Source organism: Agelaius tricolor, unplaced genomic scaffold, assembly GCF_023055355.1.
Source record: "Agelaius tricolor isolate 1412-34295 unplaced genomic scaffold, bAgeTri1.0.p SCAF_43, whole genome shotgun sequence".
Classification (NCBI taxonomy): domain Eukaryota; kingdom Metazoa; phylum Chordata; class Aves; order Passeriformes; family Icteridae; genus Agelaius; species Agelaius tricolor.
Window position 1 is genome coordinate 2,254,082 of NW_027269303.1, and position 23,943 is coordinate 2,278,024.

General features: G+C 49.2%; 2 protein-coding genes across 2 annotated transcripts in view; one reads left to right on the forward strand and one right to left on the reverse strand.

The window, feature by feature from the left end:
* The window catches only part of LOC139604076 (uncharacterized), a 1,261,625-nt gene that overhangs the window by 738,051 nt on the left and 499,631 nt on the right, over positions 1 to 23,943 (reverse strand).
* On the forward strand, positions 5,597 to 6,574 carry LOC139604048 (olfactory receptor 14J1-like). Its single transcript, XM_071455035.1, has one exon. It carries the CDS (start codon positions 5,597 to 5,599, stop codon positions 6,572 to 6,574), a length of 978 nt encoding a protein of 325 aa, XP_071311136.1.

Below are 23,943 nucleotides of genomic sequence, written 5' to 3' on the forward strand. Positions count from 1 at the left end.
CAAAAGGCCATTCCAGACCTCTGTAATTCCTCAGTTGTCTTTTAATTCAACAGGGACTGGAGGGCAGGACCGAGTTGGCCTCTGTGCTCACCCCTAAGATGCACCAACTATGGGTAGCAGCCACATAGGCACGGTAGATGGGAGTCAAAGCCACACTGGACCTCTGGGATGCCCTTTTGTCCATTCCAAATAAGTGTGTCTAGGGAAAACCTGAGATTTTTTTCTCCTGTTCCCACTGTCCTTGCCCACATCAACAGATGCTGGTATGACTCATTCAAGAGACAAAGAAAATTTTTTACTTAACTGTTTCAGCAAAATGACTTCTAGAAAAAGAAAAAGGGGGTTTGTTATAGATGCGTAATCCTAAGGTTGACTCTCACAATTAAGGGTTGGATATTAAATACATGTTAGGAGAAGTTTTGTAGCTGTATGGTTATCCTTCCCCTCCCCCTTGCATTGCTATCACAGGATGGCCTCAGTAGCAGGGGCATTTGGGAGGGTTGGCTTGTTCCTATGGCAGCACCTGACTGTGGTGATGTTCACAGGGGTTCTTGGATGAGGGAAGAGATGAGAATGTTGACTCCATGTTTCAGAAGGTTTATTTATTATTTTATTATATATATTACATTAAAACTATGCTAAAAGAATAGAAGGAAAGGTTTCATCAGAAGGCTAGCTAAGCTAAGAATAGAATGGAATGATAACAAAAGCTTCTGTCTCAAACAGAGAGTCCAAGCCAGCTGACCATGATTGGCCATTAATTAGAAACAACTCTATGAGACCAATCACAGATCCACCTGTTGCATTCCACAGCAGCAGATAACCATTGGTTACATTTTGTTCTGAGGCCTCTCAGCTTCTCAGGAGGAAAAATCCTAAAGAAAGGATTTTTCATGAAAAGATGTCTGCGATACCTGACCTCCAATCAAGGTGTAAGACAGTGATCTCCACCACTGGACAGTGAAGAAGGAGTCGATTGACAAGACTTTGGGAGGGGCCAGAGGTATAAAAGACAGAGCATCCATTTTGTAGATGAGCACACAATGACTGAATCCTTTGCTTCTCACACTGTGTTATTTTCTTTATTCAGTCTTCTGTTGTATTTTGATAAGATCTTAATATTTTAAATTTTTGAAAGTGAAAATTGTTTCTCACATGAGGTTGGGGAATGTGGGACAAGGTTGTCCACACTGGGTCAACTCTCAAGGTAAAACTTGTCTGACGTGGTGAGACCTCCATAGGAGCGGCCCTACATCAATATAAATCACAGAAAGCTGCAATCAGCTCTTCTCTGAAGAGAACAGTAATAAAATACACTCTTTAAAATAGGATTACTTATTTCTTAGAAGGTCATTGAAATATTTCTTCACAACTGTAAAAGGAAATCTGCCTAATAAACGCTCCAGAGCCGAGGGAAATCAAGGCAGAGCCATGGTGTGTCAGGACTTGCTTGACCCTAATGAGCCCCGTGGTGCATTTGGAGCTGAGCCCTGAAACCTCAGGGCCTGAGATTGCACAAACCTTTCCAGGAGTCAAAGTCAGAGGAAAAACTCAGAGTGTCTCAAAGCATGAATGGGTCCCACTGAGGTCCATCCCCAACACAGGCTCCTCATGGACTCCTTGTGGGGGGGGGGGGGGGGAGAATTGGAGGCCAGAATTGGAAAAAACACCTCTCAGAGATTCAGAGTTGAAAGGAACATCCAGAGTACCTTAAAAACCTTGAGTATCTGAAAGCATTACTGAGCCCCACTGAGTGTCAGTACAAAGCTCTCAAGGGATTCATTAAAGCAGATAATTGAGACCATGATTGCACAAACCTCTCACAGAGTCTGTATCAAAAGGGCAACACCAAATACCTTAAAATAACTGAAGTACCCTGAAGCATTAATGAGCCCATGAGTGTCATTACTGATAAAGGCTCTCAAGGGACTAATTAAAGTAGATAATTGGGGGCTGCAACTGCACAATCCCTCTCATAGAGTCTGTATCAAAAGGCAAACACCAAGTACCTTAAAATAACTGAAGTACCCTGAAGCATTAATGAGCCCCACTGAGTGTTGTTACTGACAAAGCCTCTCCAGGGACTAATTACAGCAGATAATTGGAGGCCATGATTGCACAAACCTCTCAGAGACTCCAAGGCAAAAGCCAAAGCCAAAGTCCTTTGAAAAAGCTGCAGTCCCTGCAGGGAGCATGAAGGAGCCCCCAGGGCCATTGCTGAGCAAGGCTCCCCAGGGACTCCTTGCAGCAGATCCTTGAGGCCACTGGGATGTGGGCTAGGGGGGGATGCTGAGGGCAGCACAAGGGGCTGACAGTGCCCAGCCTGGCTGGGGCTGGGCCAGGAGGCCCCAGGGCCTCAGGACAAGGTGTCTCCTCCCAGCCCTTGCTGGCACAGACCCTGCTGTGCCCCAGGGCACCAAGACTTGGCTTCTCTTTGTCCCCACCTGTCATCACTGCCTGCAGTTCTCTGCTCTGCCTGGGGCCTGGGGACACTTGCTCAGTTGTGTCCCTCTCTGGGACCCATTAAAAGTCCAAGAAAGTTTGGAGTTGGATTCTGCCTTGGAGTTCCCGAGAGGTTTCTTCAGCTGCCTCTCAGGGACTGATGTTCAGGGCCTGAGCACAAAGCCCCAGAGGCTGATTAAAGCCCTTGTGCTGTGTCTGTGCTGCTGAGCTGGGCTGGGCTCCTGGCCCAGAGGCAGCTCCTGGTCACCAAGAAGAGCTTCAAAAGCACATTTCTCTGGATGAGCAGCTCTTGTGCCAGCCCAGCAGGGCTGGAGCACTGCCTGCAGCCAGCCCGGGCACAGCCCAGAGGCACAGAGAGCTTCAATCAGTCAGGGCTGGGAAGGGGCTGAGAAGTGCCTGGGGCACAATCACTGCCAGCCCTTGGCACAGGAACCTCTGGCTGCAGGACAATGCAGCTGCAGCTCCTGGAGCCATCTCCTCAAGCTGGAACATGCCAATGCCTGCAGAGCCTGTGAGTACATTCTCTGCTTGTCTCTTGTGCAGAGCAGCCAGGGGTGCCCAGGGCTGTCCTGCAGAGCAGGGTCCTGCAGCCCAGGGCGCTGTGCTGGGGCAGGGACTCTGCTGCCTGCCAGGGACAGCTCTCAGCCAGCCCTGGCAGCTGCTCCCAGCGCTGGGGAGAAGCTCTGGGGGGAAGGAGCCGCCCTGAGCAGGGCAGGGGCTGCTGCTGAGAGGGGCTGGGTGGGGCAGGGCTGCTCCCAGCTCCAGACCAGCCTGGGCACAGCTCCGCAGGGCACTTCCCAAAGAAGGTAAGCCTGGGATTGCTGGAAAGATCATGAGCTTTCCTGAGAGTGTTTTCCATTTCCTGCTTGAAGAAGAATGGGAACATTGGGGTGATGACAAAAAGATTTTTTTATTTTATACCATTTTCATATATTTGTAATTCTGTAAATTACTATTACATAGTTATAAATCTATATTCCTTTTTTAAGTCTATTAAACTCTTAATGAACTCCATTACTATTATACACATCTATAACTATAATCCTTTATTGACTTTATTATTTTCCCTAACCTTTTCTTTGATTTTAGAAAAATAAACTGATTGTCTAAATGCATTCCTGAAATACATATTGTATACAATACATATAGTATCCTGTATAGTCTTATTATCAGGAAGAGGACCTACAAGAAGAACATTTTGTTTTTTGACCAGAATATGAGCAGTCATAACAAAAAGTGAAGGCAGAGAAGCCCTTGGACCTACTCCAATGGGTTGAGCCAGGGATGTGTAACTGGGGTAAGTGAATCTCCTATTGGATGTTCCTGTTAAATATCCTAATTAATCAACCTTAATAAATTGCTGAAATCAGGCTCCGGGTGTGCCTCATCCCCACTGGGACACCTGACAGCTTCCAATTTATGTCTGGTTTTTACTTTACTGTTCTATCACTGTTGCAAGGGAATTTTTTTCTCTTTTGATTATAAAAAACAAGGGGATGAGAGAAGCAGAACAGGAATTGTAATCCAAGAATCCCAGGACATTCTGAGTTGAAAGGGACACAGCAGAATCATCAAACTAATGTTTGATCTTTTACAGGGACTGCAGAACTGTAAATTAAGTTGATCAGTGTCTCTGCTGGGAGCCTCCCAAAGGGCCCTCAGCCACTCCTCAGCCCTGCACAGCAGCAGCATCACCTTTGCAGGGCCCAGCAGGGCTCTTCTGAGCTGCCCTTGCCCAGCTGCACACAGAGCCTGCCCCAGCCAGGGCCCTGCACACAGGCAGGTTTCTGTAGGGCCCCAGCCAGGGCACACAGGCTGGCATGGGCTCTGTGAGCGCTGGCAGGGACAAGGCTCCTCTCAGGAGGGAATGTCCAGGCCCAGGGAGATGCTCAGGGAAGGAGAGGGGGCTGAAGAGAGCAGGGCTGGGGCAGGAGGGCACTGTTGGTGTGTGGGAGGTGCCGGGCACAGCTGGGCACGGGAACACTGTCCTGAGTGCCCGGCTGTCTCTGCCCTGCCCTCTCAGGCACAGCACCACAACATCTGCTCTTGGTTCTGCCCTGCCCTGACATTGGCACTGTTATCTGCTGCTCTCAGGGAGGCTCTGGCATCTGCAGCAGCTGAGCCAGGCACTGCCCTTGGCATTCCTGCCATGCAGGGCTATCCATAGGAATGGGGTGTCCAAGCTTCCCTGGCACCTGTGGGGCTGTGGGCAAAGCAGTCCATGGGAAAGGGGAATGAGCTGAGCCCCCTCCCTGAGATCCCATCATGGGCACAGCCAGGGATCTCCTTGCTGTGCCCTGCCAGGCTCTGAGCTGCCCTCCTGGGTGCAGATCTGTGCCAGAGCCTCTGGGAGTTCCCTGAATGTCCCACGGGGAAGGGCAGAGCTGCCACAGCTGAGGAAATGCTGCTGGGTTTGCCCAGGGAGCCGTGAGTGTCCTTGGCACAAGGGGGTGCTGAGACCTTGCCCAGAGACCTTGAGAGAGGGTGAGACATTCAGGGATCCCTCTGCTCTGGGCAGGGTCTGGTTTATCCCAGGGTGACCTGGGAGTGTGATTGTGCTCTGATTGCAGCCGAAGGTGCAAAGACAGGGCAGCTGGGAACGAGCCCATCCAGCCCCTCACCTTCCCTGAGCCACAGGGAATCCTTTGCCTCTCCCATCTCTCAGTGGCAAACTCTGAGTGCAGCAGAAATGCTGGCGATTTCTGCTGTCAGAGAGCCAGGAATGATGTGTGGGCAGAAGAAATTACTTAAACCAGCTCCTGCCATCCATGTCCTATGGAATTGGGAGTGTAGATGCTACCAAGACTTTATGCATTAGGAGTAATTCCCCTGACAAATCCTGGATATCCAGCCTTGTCCCTCTGCCAAATGGCCACAAACTCAGGGCAGCAGGGCAGGGATGGCTCCCCAAGAGCCCCCACGCACAGGCCTGGCTGCTCCTGGCACACTCAGCCAGCACAACTGGAGCTCAGGCAGGGACCTGGGTGAAGGTTTTTCCCAGAGCAGGAACAAGGCTGGGTGAGTCCCAGTGGGACAGTCTGCAAGGAATGACCCAGGTTAGGCTCCAAGCAGCCTCTGCTGACTTGTCACTGTCCTTTCTCCATGAACAGATGCCCATGTGCAGCCCCAGCAAATGTCCAACAGCAGCTCCATCAGGCACTTCCTCCTGCTGGCATTGGCAGACACGCGGCAGCTGCAGCTCCTGCACTTCTGCCTCTTGCTGGGCATCTCCCTGGCTGCCCTCCTGGGCAATGGCCTCATCATCAGAGCCGTAGCCTGCGGCCACCACCTGCACACACCCATGTTCTTCTTCCTGCTCAACCTGGCCCTCGCTGACCTGGGCTCCATCTGCACCACTGTCCCCAAAGCCATGCACAATTCCCTCTGGGACACCAGCAACATCTCCTACACTGGATGTGCTGCTCAGCTCTTTTTTTTTGGATATTTCATTGCAGCAGAGTTTTCCCTGCTGACCATCATGTGCTACGACCGCTACGTGTCCATATGCAAACCCCTGCACTACGGGACCCTCCTGGGCAGCAGAGCTTGTGCCCACATGGCAGCAGCTGCCTGGGCCAGTGCCTTTCTCTATTCACTGCTGCACACGGCCAATACATTTTCCCTGCCCCTGTGCCATGGCAATGCCCTGGGCCAGTTCTTCTGTGAAATCCCACAGATCCTCAAGCTCTCCTGCTCACACTCCAACCTCAAGGAACTTGGGCTCATTGCTGTCAGTGTCTGTCTAGCACTTGGTTGTTTTGTGTTCATTGTTTTCTCCTATATTCAAATCTTCAGGACCGTGCTGAGGATCCCCTCTGAGCAGGGACGGCACAAAGCCTTTTCCACCTGCCTCCCTCACCTGGCTGTCCTCTCCCTGTTACTCAGCACTGCTGTATTTGCTCACCTGAAGCCTCCCTCCATCTCCTCCCCATCCCTGGATCTGGCCCTGTCAGTTCTGTACTCAGTGGTGCCTCCAGCCCTGAACCCCCTCATCTACAGCCTGAGGAACCAGGAGCTCAAAAAATCTCTCAGGGCGCTGATGTCTGGATGCTTTTCAGCTACCACACACTGCGTGCTTCCCTCTGTCATTAGGTCGTGGTGCATGTCATGACAGGCCAAGTCTCTCCTTATTTATATTTCTTCCACTTCTGATGCTGTTGTCTTCAAAGCAATGAGGGTATTCATTAGCTTAAATTTAATTATTTCCCTTCTTTTGTGACCCAGAAAATTCATGTAAATGAGGACTCTCACACTGTATTTATTTGAAATAAATGAACTTGTAAAAATACTTTGGGTTATATTTTTACTATCCCCATCAGAGCAGCAATGAACAGAAATGGGCACAGCTTTGTGGCTGCCCCAGCTTTGGCATGGGCCCTGGGCCTGGAGCAGGAGCAGCTCTTGAGGGCCCCAAGGCCGGGGCTCTTGTGCTGCCCTGGGCAGATGGGATGGCAGCAGGGGCTGCAGAGCTCTCAGCACCTCAGGCCGAGGGGAGCAGGGCAGCCAGGGAGCCTCCTTTGGCCTTGGCCCAGCACCTTCCCCCATGGCTGGGGCTGAGTCCTGTGGCAGCTGCAGCTGCTGCTGTGCCCTTGGCAGGGGCTGAGGCCATGGGGCCAGTGCCCAGAGCAGCCTGGCCTAAGCAGAGCTGTGGGGCCAGAGCCGGCTGGGCTGGGCTGGGCTCAGAGAGGCCCTTGGTGCTGCCCAGAGCTCAGGGCAGCTGGCAGAGCTTGCAGGGAGCTGGGCTGGGCTCCGAGAGCCTGGCCCAGAAACCATCAGTGTCCATCTCAGCCTGGCTGAGCGTGCAGGGGCAGGACTCAGGCCAGGCCTTGTGGGGCAGGGCCAGTGCCTGTGCAAGGCATTGCAAACAGGCAAGTGGCCCAGAGAGGAGGCTGCTCTGTGCCCTTGGTGGCATGGACAGAGCAGGGAGGGGGCCCAGGACATTTGTCAGCACCAGCCTCTGTGCCCATGCGTTGGCAGCCCTGGCTGCTGAGCTCAGCTTTGGCCTGGGCTGAGTTTGGCTGTGGCCCAGCTCCATCCTCCTGTGGGGCTCAGGGCCTGTTCCCGGCCATGGCCAGCCCTGGCTGCCTCTCTGCTGGCCCAGAGGCCGGCAGAGCCCGGGGCAGGGCTGTCTGTGCAGCCCCACAGGTGCCACGGGCTCTGCAGGAGCTGGCAGAGGCTGCCCAGCAGGGAGGCCATGGGGCACAGAGCCCCAAGGCTGCTGTGGGCACCACAGCACAGGGGCCGTTCCCAGCCGCAATGCTCCTGGCCTGGGCTGGGCCTGCACAGGGGCTGGGCCACCATGGCTGGGCCAGCACAGGGCCACAAAGGGGCCACGCAGCCGCTGCCGGGGCTGACAGCAAGGCCAGGCACACACAAGCAATTGCTGAGCATGGCCTGTGCTGGCCAGGCCTGACTGTGCCAAAGGCAGAGCTCAGCTGCCCTTGGGGGCTGCAGCAACACTCCAGAGCCCAAAGAGCCTCCATGGCTGGGCTGGAGACCAAGGCTGCAGCAGGGAAATGCAGGGCTGCTGCGGGATGGGGAGGCCATTGAATTCCAGCACACACCTCAGCTCTCTGATGATCCCAGCACCATGCTGGGCCCTGTTTCAGACTGGATCAGAGCAGATGTTGATGGCACAGGAGCCCTGCGGGGCTGTCAGGGACCTGCAGCTTGCAAGGTGCTCTGCTCTCCCTCAGGTGCTCTCAGAGAGATCCAATCCCAGCTGGGCACCTCAGGGCACAAGTGGCACTGCCTGTCCATGGGCACACAGCTAATGTCTTCCTAGGAAGGGACACAGGTTTTAATACCTGTTAGTTTAATGATATAGGAGCAAATCTTTATTATCTGGGTCACTTGAGTACTTTTAAGAAACGGCAAACTTTTCCCACCAGGAACAGGAATTTCCTGGATCTACTGGATTCTTCTGCTGATGGCAGAAGAAGAAATACTCATCTTCCCCTCTACCTTTGCCACTGACATTCACTCTAATATTTAATGACCACACCTCCTTCAGGTGTTTCTTGCTCTCCTGTTGAAATGTCCATGTCTAAGAACATCTCTTAATTTAGAGCAACTGGATGTATGTCCTTTCCATCGCTCCCAGATTTTATCATCCAGATGTTCTCTGGTCATTCAAGTGCCTATCAAATGACTGCTTTCATGATTTGAGCTTCAGCTAGTTGCCAATCTTTCTGAAGTTCAAATATATGCCACATCAGTGGTATATATTTGAACCTCACATATTACATTTACAACTCCACATTACATATAAACATCCTAATTGCATCACAGAATTACCTTTGCTTATGTCTCTGTCTAAAACTGTCCCCGTAAGAAATCCCTTGGGGATGGTGGACATGTCAGATGCTGCTGGGACATCCCAGAGAGCTGAGGGAAGAGAGAGATGGTTCTTAAACTGTTCAAATGTTCATCTTCTATTTGTTGGCAAGAAACCTTTCTGTGCCTCTGAGTGTCACCAGTCCCTGAGCCCAAAGGACACAAACCTGATGAGTTGTGGTTCCCACTGCAGGGGCTGCGCTTGGACCTTGGCTCTGCACAGGAGAGCTCTTCATCCCCTTTCTCTCTTTTCCTCCCTCTGGGCATGGAGGGAGCTCCTGACTTCAGCCTGTGACTCGTGTGTGCAAAGAGCAAATCTGGGCAGAATCGGGGCAGGGAGGGTTTGGGGGGACCTTGGGATCTGTGCTGGGCACAGAAGGTGTTTTCCACTGCTCTGAGACTGTCTGCTCTGGAAAGTGGATTTAATATCCAGCAGAGGAATGACTTTGGCATTTGATGGAGCTGTGCCTTCCCTTGGCTTTGCTGGCTGACAAGAAATGAACATCCCTCTGTGTCTCGGGCAGCTCCTTCTCCAAGCAAAGCAGGTGGGAGCTGGAGCCAAGGAGCTGAAAGCTGCAGGTGCAGCCTGGGCTGGAGGGAGCTCAGATTTGCACAAGGCTGCTCTGAGTGCCAGGGCTTGGATGGGGGAAATGGTGGGGTGCGGGTAGGGACAGAGTCTGATTGATTGTCAGCCATGAAGGGTCTTGATTTTCATATCTATTCAAACTGCATGAGGAGGTACCTGGATTCAATTTCAATTGGAGATTGTGCATATCATTGTATTAACAGGGGAAAAAAAACCTAAACAGGACCTAGAAAATGTTTTCTCGCTGTCTTTTTAAATATCATGTATTCAGTTTCAATACACTACTGAGATCTACTTAACCACAAAGGATTTGAAAATTAAAATCAAATGATTCCCAGAGGCTTGGCTTGTTCAGGTGTTATAAATGTTAATGAGCCCTGGGACACTGAATTCCTGCACTGAAGAGCTGAACTGAACAAGTGATTTGGAAATTAAATCAAATTATTCCCAGAGGCTTGGCCTGTTAATGTGTTCTGAATGTTCATGAACCCTGGGACACTGAATTCCTGCACTGAAGAGCTGAAGGCTGAACAAGCCTCTGGAGCAGGAAAATTCAGCAGCAGCCTCCAAGTTGCTGAGGATGTCAGCAGCCCCCAGTGAGGCCATCCCTGCCCAGAGACCGTGGGGGAATGGGCAGACAAGGAGAGCGTCCCTGGGGCTGGGGCAGCACAACTCAGAGGCACCAGCGGCTCCAGCTGGGCAATGGAGTGTGGAATGTGGCTGGGAAAGCCCTGCCTGGGCTGGGCCAAGCAGCACACACAAGCCCTGACCCCCATCCCCCAAACAACTCTCTCAAGGAGACATTTAAAAGTAATTACAATTATTTGTGTCCTCTGAGTTGTACGTACTGGAGAAATACCAACAGGAGATTCTCAGAAGCTGAAAACAACCAAACAGCCTTTACTGGCAACTTTAGAAAATCAGAGAAACTTTGACAAAAGGTTTAATATGATATTCAATCAAAAGAAAACACTTCTCAAAGCATTAATTTGTGTCATTCAACTTCACAAACTCTAAGTCTGTTCAATTTTAAGTTGCTCAAAATTTTACAAGAAGTGGGAATAGGAAAGATATAGGGAATCACACACAGAGCTACCATCTCCTGGATTCCAGCACTGTTCAGATTGAAATTCCAAGAGGATGCAGGGTCAAGATGTGTGCTTGCCTTGTGGTCAGCCTTCAATACCCCTTGCTCTCCCTGGGCCCTTTCCCCAGGTGGGGCTTGGGCTCATTTGGTCCCTCAGGAGCTGGGCTGGGGCTGCAGAGGTGGCTGTGGAGCATTGCCTGTGCTGTGCCAGGGACTGGCAGCCACTGCTGGGCTGGGATAGAGGCTCTGGGGGGATTGGGGTTCCAGGGCAGGACAGGGCTGGGGTTCCAGGGCAGGGCAAGGCTGGACCTGCCCTTTCATACCCCATACATGAAATGTTTTGAGCCAAGAATCTCCTCCAGTCTGTCACAACAGGGAATGTTGGAGGTGGAACCCAAATTTGGCCATGGGCATCTGGCTGAAAAGGACAGTTTTTTTCCATAGGAAGGAAAGCATTGAGCCCCAGTCTTTCAGCAGCAGATGAGAAGAGACCCTCACTATGTCATGGATAGCTGGATCCGTAAGGGAGCCCAGGAGGCCAAAGCAGCCAGACCTGTTCCATGTTCCCTTAATTTTATGGTTCCCTATAGTGTCAAAATGACACCTTGGTTTAATGAGACCTTGCAGTGTCACAATGGTCTCTGTGGTTCCACAGGCCCCACAATGTCACAGGACTCTTCTGTTCCATGAGCCCTGCAAGGTCAAAATGGACCTTTGGACCCTGGGGGTTTGCTGTGTCACAATGGTCTCCTTTGGCTCCACAGTGTCACAATAGACCACTGATGACAAGGCCCTGCAATGTAACAATGGGCTTTTGGTTCCATGCAGCCCTGCAGTGTCACAAAGGCCTCTTGGTTTCACCAGGCCCCACAGTATCACAATGGTCCTCTTGGTTGTGTGGGGACTCCCAGGGTCACTGTGGTCTCACTGGTTCCATGAAGCCTCAGAGTGTCACAATGCTTTCCCTATTCCATTAGCCCACATAGCATCACAATGGTCTCCTTGATTCCATGAGTCCCCTCAGTGTCACAATGGTCTCCTTGGTTCCATGGTGCCCCACAGTGTCACACTGGCCCCTTGGCTTCATGAGGCCATGAAGTGTCTTAATGGTGTCCCCATGGTTCCATGAGGCCTTGCAATGTCACAATGAACCTTTGGCTCCATGGGGTCTCGCAGTGTCACAATGGCCCCTTGGTCCCATGACACCCCAAAGTGTCACAATGGTCTCCACGGTACCATGAGGCCCCGTGGTGTCACAAAGGACCCTTGGTCTCATGGGTCCTCTCAGTGTCACAATGATCCCAACATTCCATGAAGCCACACAGCATCAGAACTGTCCCCTTGTTTCCATGAGGCCCAGCAATGTCACAGTGTTCTCCATGATTCCATAAGGCCCCACAGTGTCACAATGGTCCCTTGGTGTCACAGGGCCCCACAGTGTCACAATGCTCCCTTGGTTCCATGGGCCCTGTGCTGCTGCATTCCCCCCTCCCCTTCTCAGGCCGCCCTGCCAGCTGAGAAATGCTCCTTGGGGCTCGGCCTTGGCCAACAGCCCCTGGGCTCAGCTCCTCTGCAGCTCATCACAAACACTGTCTGCCCCAGGCACTGCTGCTGCCCAACCAGCTCCTGCTTTCTGTAGCAGGAGCCCTGGGAACTGGTTTTGTTCCCTCAGTGGCACAACATCCCTGTTCTCACACTGCCAAAGAAAGCTGTTGATGCCAAGTGTGGCCAGGATGAACCATTGCTGGGACTGAAGCCCCTCTCTTGGGGCCCTGCAAACAGTGCTCCAAAAGGAGCCCTTGGAGCTCTCCTGGGCCAGCGACTCCCTCTGAGCGGGGCCTCTCCCAGCCGGGAACTCTCCCGTTTGCTGCACTCGGGGATCCCCAACAACGACGGGGCCTGGGCCGATCCCCCCACTCCTCCAGGCTCAACCCTTCACCCTCTGGGGAGATGCCAAAGGATCCTCAGGGAGCATTTCCTGCCCTCAGGGGAATTTCTCCCAGGTGCCTTGCACTGACTCTTTGTGTCTGTGTGGACACAGGAGTGCCTGTGCTGGGGAAATGTGGCAGAAATGCTGCTCTCTGAGGGGTTTGAGAGCCTTGGATAGCTGAGTCAGTCAGATATCCAAACATCAGTAAGTAAGGTTAAATCAAAAGGTCTAAACTAAGTTAAATGCTCCTAAGAGTTGTTCTTTTTCCAAGTTGTTAAGTTTAATTTAAATTATTGTTAAGTTTAATTATTAGATTTGTTAAATTGCAATGTCATAGGTTATAAGTTAGGTTAAATACTCTTAAGTGCTGTTCTTTTGCTAAATTGTGAAATTGATGGTATCAGTTAAAGTTAAGGTGTAAGTTAAGTCCTGTTTAGTTTGAGCTCTTTGAACCTTTAGGCCATATTCCTTTTATCGTTGCTCTCACTGTCCTTGTGTCACACACACACACACACACAGGGACAGTTCTCAGTTCATTTCTGTTTTCCTCGCCTGGATTTGGTTTGGTTTTGTTGTTGGTTTGTTTCCCTGCTGTGCCTGAAGTCTCCAGTCAGGAGCAGAGTGACTCTTGCCAAGGAACTTTGTGCCACTGTTGCTTAAAATTAAATCTGGTTTTTGCTGATCCCTTGCTGGGGATTTTTTCAGCGCTCTCAAGGCCTCGTTGGTACCAGGGTGAAGGAGCCCTGGCCCAGGCTCTGGCCCCGGGGGACACGGGGACGCTGCCGGGGGTCCCTGTCCCCCTGTGCCACCCCCAGGGCCCCGGCCTCCCGTCCCTGTGTCAGGCTCTGGGGTCGATCTCGTGGAACATCCTCTGGGGGAGGCTGCGGCGCCGGGGGCGCGGGGACCCGGGGGGACAGGGGACCCCGCTGTGCACGAGCAGGGTTGGACTGCTCTGGGGGGAACTGTGAGGGGGGCCGGGGCAGAGTGACCTCCCCAGGGACCTCACACAGCCCCTGTGATGTCACACAGTCCCCTGTGATGTTACACAGCTGTTCTGTGTTGTCACAGATGATTCTGATGCCAGAGTCACACTGTGATGTCACAGTTTTTTCTGTGATGTCACAGCCTGCTCTATGATGTTACACAGCCACCTGGTGATGTCACAACCCACTCCTTCATGTCACAGAGCCACCCTCTATGATGGCAAGATCTGCTCTATGGCCTCACACTATGATGTCACAGACAGCTGTGTGATGTCACAACCCCCTCAGTGATATCTCAAAACCCTCTCTGTGATGTCATATTGCCACTTTGTATGGTCACAGTACACACTTTTGTTGCAGTGTGATTCCCCCAAGGTGTGCCAGCCTTTCCCCTCTCCCTTTTGCCCTCCTGCTAAGAGCTGTCCATCAATCTTAACATTCCAGCAAGGGCATCCTTTGGTTGGCAGAAGTTCAAAAGATGCCCCTCAGGTCCAGGGTCATTGGCCTGTCCAAGCATCTACATCCCTTGACCCTTCCCCTCCTCACACCTGGTTGGCTCTCACCTGTCCCTTCCCCTCCCCCTGTCCCCGGGGCTTAAAAGGACACGAGACCATGCGGTCGGGATTCTATTGGGAGCTGTTACCACATTCAGAGGTCTACCACCCTAAAATAAAACTCTGGATTAAGACTCTACAATAGAATCCGTTCTTTTCTCTTCACTGTTGCCTGAACCTTTTCCACCAGAGGTAAACCGAGTTCCTACTTTGCCTGGATTTGTTCCGAGTGCCTAGCTGCAGCATCCAGCTGGCCAAAGGTATCTCTGAGGTGAAAACGCCACAGCTGCAGCCTTTGGTCCAGCAGCAAGGGCCAGACGAAGCCCGGCAGGACACACCCGGAAACATCGGGATTAATATTCTATAGCTCTCGAGGCTTTGGGCAGAGTTTGAGCTTCCCCCCCACATGCCCAGGTGCCCAAGGGCAGATGGTCAGAGCAGCACAGGTGAGTGCTCAGCCTGACAGAAGGAGTTCCTGTGGCAAAGGGAAAGGGACAGAACACATGCTCAGGGCTTCATCTGTACATTGGTTTCACTTGGCTCTGCTGGCACAGCCAGGCAAGGCACAACTGACGCATCCCACAGTGTTCCCTACTGCACCAGGACAGCCCCAGAGCAGGAGCAGGCACAAAGGGCTGGGGAGGGGCTCTGCAGCTTCACAGCACTGCTGGACAACAGGGGCAGGGAGAGCAGGGACACCAGGGCACTGCCAGCCTGAACACAGCCCCAGGGGCTACTCACAGTATCAGGCTTCAGTCCTTCCCTGGACAAAAGACGAAGTGTTGGTGTCTTCTTTGGCAATCCTGATGCCATTTCCTAGGGAGGATGTCGCAGATGAGCGACAATGCCTCAACAAAACTGGAAGGAGCAACAATGGAACTCTGAAAATCCAGCACCCAATTCATGGCAGATTCTAGGGATATACTGGTGCTAAAAATGTTATATTATTTGAAAGTAGCTAAGTGCTTGTTTGGTCCAAGTAGCTAGTATAGTTAGGCCTCTAGTAGGACTTTATTTGAACTATATGGCTGCCTTGTGCAATTCAAAGATGGATCATACTGAAACCTGGAGCTCAAAATCTGAACATTAAGAATAGTTGGAACAGACAAAGCTGTAGCTTAAATATTACTTAAAGATAGCTAGAGTGGGCCTCCTCTTCTTTAGGCTAAAGCACCCCTGCTCTCTCAGCTGTTCCTCACAGCTGAGACACTCGTGAGAGACTGGAATGTTATGGCTAATGGCTTAAATATCATCATAAAGGACTTTCTGCCCATTGGGACAAAACTGTATAAAGAAGCTGCGACCACCGAAGTCCACCCCTCCCTGAAAATGCCTCCTGACTGGAACTTGGCACTGTGAGTTAAGCTGCCTAAGGGAACTTGAGACAAGATCAAGGTGACACTATTGTCCCATTAGCTCAGGTCTGGGGAGAAGTAAATAAGGCTGCAGAGAAAAACCTATCCACAACAAAGCCAAACCCAGCAGCTGTCCTGAAAATCAGCTCTGTCTGGCTTCAAGGTGGGCAAGTCATAGCCACAGACTCGTCTGCTGAGGCCAGGTTTGCACACAAACCTCCCATCAAAGACCTCCACAGTGCCCCCAGACCCATTCCTGAGGCCTTGCACCAGACGACTGCAGGGCACGCAAAGTAACACAACAGATCTGGAAATCCAGAAGCCAATTCATGGTAGACTCAAAGGACAGACAGATGCTAAAGATTTGATATTATTTGAAAGTAGCAATAGACAGAGTCCAACTTGCCCCACCCCAGGGAGGCACCTGGGAGGTCCCACCCTGCCCAAATCTGCATGAATCCATTGGAGTCTTACGTTTTGCCAGACCTCACCACAGAGAGGACCAGAAGAGGATTTAATGGTATGCCAATGGGATCCATGGAATGGTGATGTTTTTCACTTCATCTGTCTCTGTCACTCTCTTTCTTCCCTTTCTTCCCAACCCCCCATCCCCATCCCCTCCCCCCCCCCCCCCCCCCCCCACTTCTTTTTCGTTTCCTTTCTCTCTCTCTCTTCCTCCTATTTACTGTTAAATAAAATCCAGACTATTGATTTTGGCATATGGTCTCGTTTGCACCTAAATTCACAGGCCTCTCCAGAATAATTTTAATAACCAGATGATAACAACCCACTGAAACTTGAACAGACCTTGTTCACCTTTAAGCAGTTTAAGCAACCACTATACGGGAAAAAAAGTATAGACCAGTACATTTAGAAAATGTTGCATTCCTTCAGTGCAAAAAAAAAGCACATTCAGTAGAGCATATATTGTTCATCCACTCAGCCGTGCGTTGTGGTGGTGTTCACAGGGGTCTTAGGATGAGGGAAGAGATGAGGATCTGACTCTTGATTTATTATTTTATGATATATATTCTATTAAAATTATACTAAAAGAATAGAAGAAAGGATTTCATCAGAAGGCTAGCTAAGAATAGAAAAAGAAAGAATGAATAACAAAAGCTTGTGTCTCAGACAGAGAGTCTGAGCCAGCTGACTGTGATTGGCCATGAATAAGAAATAACACTATGAGACCAATCACAGATGCACCTGTTGCATTCCACAGCAGCAGATAATCATTGTTTACATTTTGTTCCTGAGGCCTCTCAGCTTCTCAAAAAAAGAAAACCCAAAGGATTTTTCATAAAACATGTCTGTGACAGTGCAGACTGAGATGAAGGACTACATTTTGTTCATCACGAAAAAGAGACCAGTGTGTTACAAGAGTTGTCTGCTGACTATTTCTGTACTACTTCATGAGATATGAGCTACAAGGATACCAGGGAAGGGGTTGCAGGAGCCCACACATAGTCCCACCCAGCAAATGGTACAAACAGATAACTAACAGAAATAACGACCAGGGAAAGGCTGGGGAAAGGGCAGGGGCAGATTAACACCCAGCAGGGAAACCTTTCCCGCTGACAAATGGTACAAGCAGATAACTCACAGAGATAACGACCAGGGAAAAGCTGGGGAAGGGGCAGGGGCAGATAAACAGTCTGCAAGGCAGGATATTTGCTTGCTGAAACTTGATAGGGCACATATTGCGTTAATCATAAGATTTTGGTAATTTTCCACGGAGAAGTCATCAAATAAAGACATAGGGTGAAGAAGACGCAGCTGAGGAAGACTCCGCAGCCTTTTATCACCGACCACCAGGAGACAGAAGGATGACCCCCTAGCAACAACCAGTGCAGGTGCAGAGAACTCCGAGATAACATGGACTCCTGAAGGATGGAGAGGATAAAAGGACTGAATCAGAAACTAGTTGGTGCGGCAGTAGGTGGAGCTGAGACTCCCCTGTCGCCCAGCGCTGAGCCTTTGCTTACGTAGTATAACTGCTTCAATAATTAATAAATTCTTTGATTGGAAATTGCTCGTTTTGAGTCAATTTTATAACACAGACCACTGAACTGCTGCACCAGAAGACGGGCATTATCCCATCCTGTATTTCCCTTTGGCATTCTCTCTCAGAGTGCAGATGAGACAAAACCAAAAAGTTCAACTTGAGTCAATCTTTACCTTCAAAGGAAATTCAGGAACTTTCTGCAGAGGCCAATGCTCTGCACGCTGATGAACTCCTTGCAGAGGCCAATGCTCTGCACGTTCAGGAACTTTGCAGAGACCAATGCTCCGCGAACAATTCCCCTGGCGAATCGCCCAGTGAAGCCGCCTGCAGGAGCCCAGGCTGCGCACAACCAGCCAGGGCCGCGTTCTCAGGCAGCTGAGGCCGCGCCGCTGTCACAGACGCTGCCGCCGCGTTTGTGGTTTCCAGGCACCCGCGGAACCCGGCAGCCACCGCCCTTTCCCGGATCCTGCCCCTCCCGGCCCCGCACGCCCCCCAAGATGCTGCCGGGGCTCGGGGGCTTCGTCTGCCTGGGCTGGGGCTCGGCCTCCCCTGCGGGACAAGGTGAGGGGGGGTCCCCGGGGGTCGTGTCCCCCCGGGAGCGTGTGTGAGTCCCCCATGTCCCCCCCAAGCCGGGGTCTCCCCCTTTTCTCTGCCCAGAGCTCCTGAGCCAGCTCCTCCTGCCCCCTGGGAGGGGCTTTGGGGAGCCCCCCGGGGAACCCCTTGAATGCCCATTCCTGGGCACTGGGACGCTTCGCATCTCCTTCCCCAGCTGCAGGACCCCCTGCACCCCCTTATCCTGCCCCGTCACCCCCTGCACCCCCTTTCCCGGGTATCCTCCTCTCCCAGCCCCTGGATCCCCCGTTTCCATGAGCCCGGGGACCCCCGGACCCCATTCCCGGCCAGCCCAGGGCACCTCAGCCCCAGGCCTTCCTTTGCCCGGCGAGCGGTGACGTCACTGCAGACTCAGGCCGCCATTGGCGAGCAGCAAAGAGCGGCGCCAATGGCGGGGCCGGAGGCGGCTCAGGGGCCGTGAAGAGCCTTGAGCTGTGAGGGGCCATGAAGGGTCGTGAGGTGTCACTCTTGCGCCGAGAATGACACAGGAACAGGCAGGAGGCAGTATTGCAGAAAGACTAAAAGAAGGTTTTATTCAAGAGAACCGTGCGGTTTTTATAGAGTGATACGATATATTCTATTTGATTAGCTAGTTAACAAAAAACATTCTTTATACACCGTCCTTGAGAAGAAGAGAAAGACGAAGTAGAAGAACACCACCTGCAGATTGTTTATACTTAAGTTCTCACATTCTTACAACTTGCTAATAATTCTCACAAGCTGCTGTGAGAAACACTTGCTGTTTCTCTCTCTCTCTGTCCCATGGCATCCACAGTGAGGGGCTGTGAGGGGTCTTGGGCAACTGTGAGGGAGCCATGAGGGGCTGTGAGGGGCCATAAGGGTCTGTGAGGATCCATGAAGTGCTGTGAGGGGCTGTGAGGGGTCTTGGGGAACTGTGAGGGGCCATGGGGAGCCTGTGAGGGACCATGTGGAACTGTGAGGGAGCCGTGAGGGGCTGTGAGGGGCCATGAGCTGTGAGAGGCTGTGAGGGGCCATGAAGGGCAATGGGGAACTGTGAGGGAGCCATGAGAGGCTGTGAGGGGTCATGAGGGGCCATGAGCTATGAGGGGCCATGGAGAACTGTGAGGGAGCCATGAGGGGCTGTGAAGGGCCATGAAGGGCCATAAGAGTCTGTGAGGGGCTGTGGGAGGCCAGGCACCCCATGGAACCAAGGGTCCATTGTGACTCTGTGGAACCAAGGAGATCATTGTTGACAGGATGGAAGCTCTTGGAACCAAGGGGCCATTGTGGCCCAGCAGGGCCTTGTGGAAGCAAAGGGACCATGGTGACACTATGGAACCTCATGGTACCACAGGTCCATTGTTACACGGCAGCCACAGCAGGGCTGCAGAACCAAGGAGATCATTGTGACACTACACAACCTCATGGAATCAGGGCGTCCATGTTACACCGATGAACCTCATGGAGCAAAGGGTCCGTTGTGACACTGTGGAACCAAGGAGACTGTTGTTGGCAGCCTTACAAATTTATTGGTATTAGTTAGGGTGAGTTTAGGGTTATCTAGTGCTAATTTGGAATTGGAGAATACTACAGCAAATAGCAGTGTTGACCTCCTTATCAAATGTACATGGCAAAGCATTAAGGGACACCTATTATTGTAGAAATTTGTACTAAGTAAAATAATTTACTTGTTTCTAGAAAAGGGAGGAATGAAGCAGGGGATTGGAAATTTAACTCAGGGTAGAAACCAATTTTTTACTTTTTTGTTTAGTCTTTTAACTTGCATGCTCGCCAAAAGGCCTGCAGAGAGAGAACAAAGGAGACTCAAGGCAACTCAGAAAATATTGTATTTGATTTGCAGGGTGCCCAGATGGAGAAAGGAATGATGAATCTGCCTCCATGTCCTCAGAAGGCTAATTTATTATTTTAAGATACTATATTATATTCAAGAATAGTATAGGAAACTATACTAAAGAATACAGAAAGGATACTTACAGAAGGCTAAAAAGATAATAATGAAAACTCATGACTCTTTCCAGAGCTCCAACACAGCTTGACCCTGATTGGTCAATAAGTCAAAACAAATCACATGAAACCAATGAAACAGTCACCTGTTGGATAAACAATCTCCAAACACATTCCAAAGCAGCAAAATACAGGAGAAGCAAATCAGATAATTATTGTTTTCCTTTTCCTCTGAGGCTTCTCAGCTTCCCGGGAGAAAAATCCTGGGCGAAGGGATTTTTCAGAAAATGTGAATGTGGCAAGAAAGTAATGCTGGAGATAAGAAGAGGCTCCCTGCTGATCTTGAGACTGAAGCAAACAGAAAAACTGAATCTGGGTTATAAACACCACATTACAACTACATGACTGAAGAACTGCACAGGCTCATAAAATTGATAAGTTGAATACATAGGCATATTTTTAATGCAAATGCACAGATTAGGGGATAAAGTAGACTCGGGAATTTTCAGGGGTGCTCATGTCCTTGGGGAGCATGTCCAGCAATGAAATAAATCATACCAGCTTTACATCTTTTACAAGTTGAGGAGTTTTTTTCCACAAATCACCCACCACTCCCCACTGGGTTGCTTTGAGCCAATCATCTGCTCCTCTGGTCAGCTACACCACTTAGACCAATTCAGGCAGTGAGAGAATTCAACCAGTTTAACTAGATAAACCAATTAAACTCGTTCAATTAGATGAACCAGTTAAACCGGTTGAACCAGTTATAAACTTATTGTGGAACCATTTACATAATTTAAAGCATTTAAACCAGCTGAGTTAGATCTGGTAAAATAGATTAGATTAAATTACTTAAATTAGAGAAATCAATTAAACAAGTTACATTAGACAATTCAGCCAGTTAAACCAGTTACACCAGCTGAAGGTGCCAGGCCCTGGAGGACTTTGCTCCGGACTCACCACCAGGAAGTTGGTTCCATTTTATCACCAGGAAGTTGTAATTTAGGATTTTTCCAGCCAGGGGAGGGATTTCCCTGCCCCAGGACATTCCCAACACCAGCGGAGACCCAGAAGGTGCTCAGAGGGGGAGACCACAGGGGAGGTCAGGGGCTGGGGTGGAGATTCTGGATCCAGGATCTCCCTGAATCCAAGGAGTGCTAAGGAGAGCCCGGGACTGAGGAAACCCCAGAGCTAAGGAGAAGATTTCAGTGCTGAGGAGACCCTGGATCCAAAGAGACACTGAATCTGAGGAGATTCCAGATCTGAAGAGATTCCAGATTCAAGAATTTCCCAGAGACAGGAACAAGATTCCAGAGCTGAGAAGATTTGAATCCAAGGAGACCCCAGAGCTGCAGAAAAGATCCTGGATTCAGGAAGAAGATTCTGGAACAGAGAGAATCTGGAGCTGAGGAGGAGACCTTGGAGTGAGAAGATTACGGATTCAAGGAGACCCCAGAGCTGAGAAAATTCTGTCTCCAAGGTCACGATCCCAGATCTGAGGAAACCCCAGACTGGAGGAGTAGATTCTGTCCCCCTGGAGCAGCCAATCGCGTGCCAAGATGTGGAATTTCCTGGAGAGGGCTGTGGAGATCCAGATATCCAACAGCACCCGGAATGTCACCCTGGAGAACCCCAGGTGAGGGGAAGGCACGGGAGGACCCCTGGGTATGTGGTGGTTTTAGTTTGAAATTGGGTGGAAAAGCTAATTGTGTGTTGTGGTTTAGGTTTGCTAATTAAGGATTTTTTTAATTTGAAGTTTTTTTGGCTGATGTACTAAAGAATGTGGTAGGTTTGGTGTTGGCCAATTACTGATACATTTAGTTTTTGTTGTGAGATAGGATTAGGAGAAAGATAAAGTAGGTTTAAAACTTTAAGAAGGTATAAAGCAAATTTTATTAGAAGTAATTAGAAGCAAAAAAGTAGTAAGAATTAAAACAAACCTTTTAGAGCACTTTGCTTCTCACAACTTTTCTTCCTCACTGATAATGTAAAGAAATTACACTTAAGATTTTTAGTTAGTTTACGACTTTTAAAATAGTTTTTCTTTAGTTTACTGAGGGAGAGAAGTCTTTTCTTTTAAGGTTATGGAGACTTTTTTATAAGAGGAAAGGAAACAGGGTTTTTTGTGGTTCTTAATTGGTTACAAACAACAGTTCTTTGTGGAATTTTGCTATGATGAAATTTTTCTTATTGTTATAAGCACTTTCATAGCTTATTGATGGGTTATATTGATTTATGATGATTGTTTTAAAGATGAGTTGTTTAAAAGCAAAAATTCTCTTTATTGTCTATTTTTAAAATTACTTTTATTTTTGAGAATAGAGATTTTCTTTTTTTTTTTTTTTTGGAAGCATAGGACTACTCTTTTTTTCTGTTTAAACTTTTTATGGAATTACAGCTATTTTAACATTTGTTTATTTTAGTATGGAGGCTTTTGTTTGATATTAATTTGAACACATCTCTTTATAGTTTTATGGGCTATAAGGAAAAAGAGTCTTTTCTCTATAGCTTATAAGAGGATTTTAGCTCCATAAACATTTGTTTATTTTAGTATGGAGGCTTTTGTTTGATATCAATTTGATACACTTTTATCTCTTTATAGTTTTATGTGCTACAAGGAAAAAGAGCATTTTCTCTATTGCTTATTAGAGGATTTTAGCTCTAAAAAACAAGGCATTTCTTTTTCTTTCTTATTTGGGATTTCTTCTACACTGACTTTGATGACTTTATGCTGTTCTTTTACATGTTTGTATTTTGGGGGTTTTTCTCATTTGAGGGAGGATTGAGGCACTGAAAGGGTTAACATTACACTTGAATTTGACTCCATGTCCTCAGAAGGCTGATTTATTATTTTATGATATTATATTATCTCAGAATCTCTGCTGGTCACAGTGACCCTGAGATGTGTTAGAAAGTCTCTTTTCCCAGCCCTGTAGTTGAAGAAGGAGTCAGAACTCTTCTATTCTTGTTCTTAACGTTGTTTATTTTTTTTTTTTATCTATAAAATTCTTTTTTTGCCTCGCTGAGCTCTGTCTGGCAGGTCGGGCTGAGGCACCCTGCCCATCCTTGGGGTGGTGTTATCTTTTTATACTAAAAACTACGTGTACACTATTTACAATAACTTCTCAATACTTATCACCTATGTTAGACAGTGAGTTTTTACTCTAAACTAATCTAAAAATGCCAACATCACTTAAAAGATGGAGGAAGAAGGAAAGGAAGGAAGGAAGAAGAAGGAAAAGGGACAAGGCACACTTAAATTCTTCTATCTTTGGACTTCAAGCCCCCATTCTAAAAATCTCAAAAATCTATTTTTCACCCCATGACAAACTATTATTCTACTTAAACTTTCTTGACTTGTGATTCTTCATATAAAGGTTGGAAATTGTTTTTTCCAAGGGCTAAATCAAAGGCACAGGGGTCTTGGGCTCTGTGCCAAGGTCTCTGAGCCCCCTGGGCAGGGGCTGGAGCCCTCCAGGGCAGCCAGAGGAATGTCCGGGGTTCCCTCAATATTATATTAAAAGAAATGATATACTAAAAGTACACTAAAGAAAGAGAAAGGATACATCAGAAGGCTGGAAAAGAATGAACAATAAGAACCTGTGACTGACCAGAGTCCTGACACAGCTGGAGTGGGATTGGTGATTAAATTAAAACAATTCCCATGCTGGGTAAGCAATCCTCCAAATCCCATTCCAAAGCAGCAAAACAGGGAGAAGCTGAAGCTTCCCAGCTTCCCAGGAGAAGAAATCCTGGTGAAGGAATTTTCCATAAAATATCACGGTGACACTGTTTGGCTTGGTTTGGTTGAGATGGGGGTTGAGGTTGGGGTTTGCTGCTTTTTTGTTGATTGGAAAGGAAAGAGAGAGTTTTTGGGGTTTTTGGTTTTTAACGTGTGTGTTTCACAGAGTTGTGCCCAGCTTCTCAGTGGTTCAGCAGCCTGTCAGTTACACAAAAAGCTTTGCATCACTTCCCTGAATTTTCCTCCCATTCCAAACCAGGACAGGGTGGTGTTGCAGACATATTTAATGAAAAATCTTTTCCTTAAGATTTTTTCTCTTGAGAAGTTGAGAGACTTCAAAAACAAAATGTAAACAATGATTATT

Coding starts and splice junctions, on each gene's coding strand:
- LOC139604048 (XM_071455035.1), top strand. CDS start 5,597: ATGTCCAACAGCAGCTCCATCAGGCACTTCCTCCTGCTGGCATTGGCA.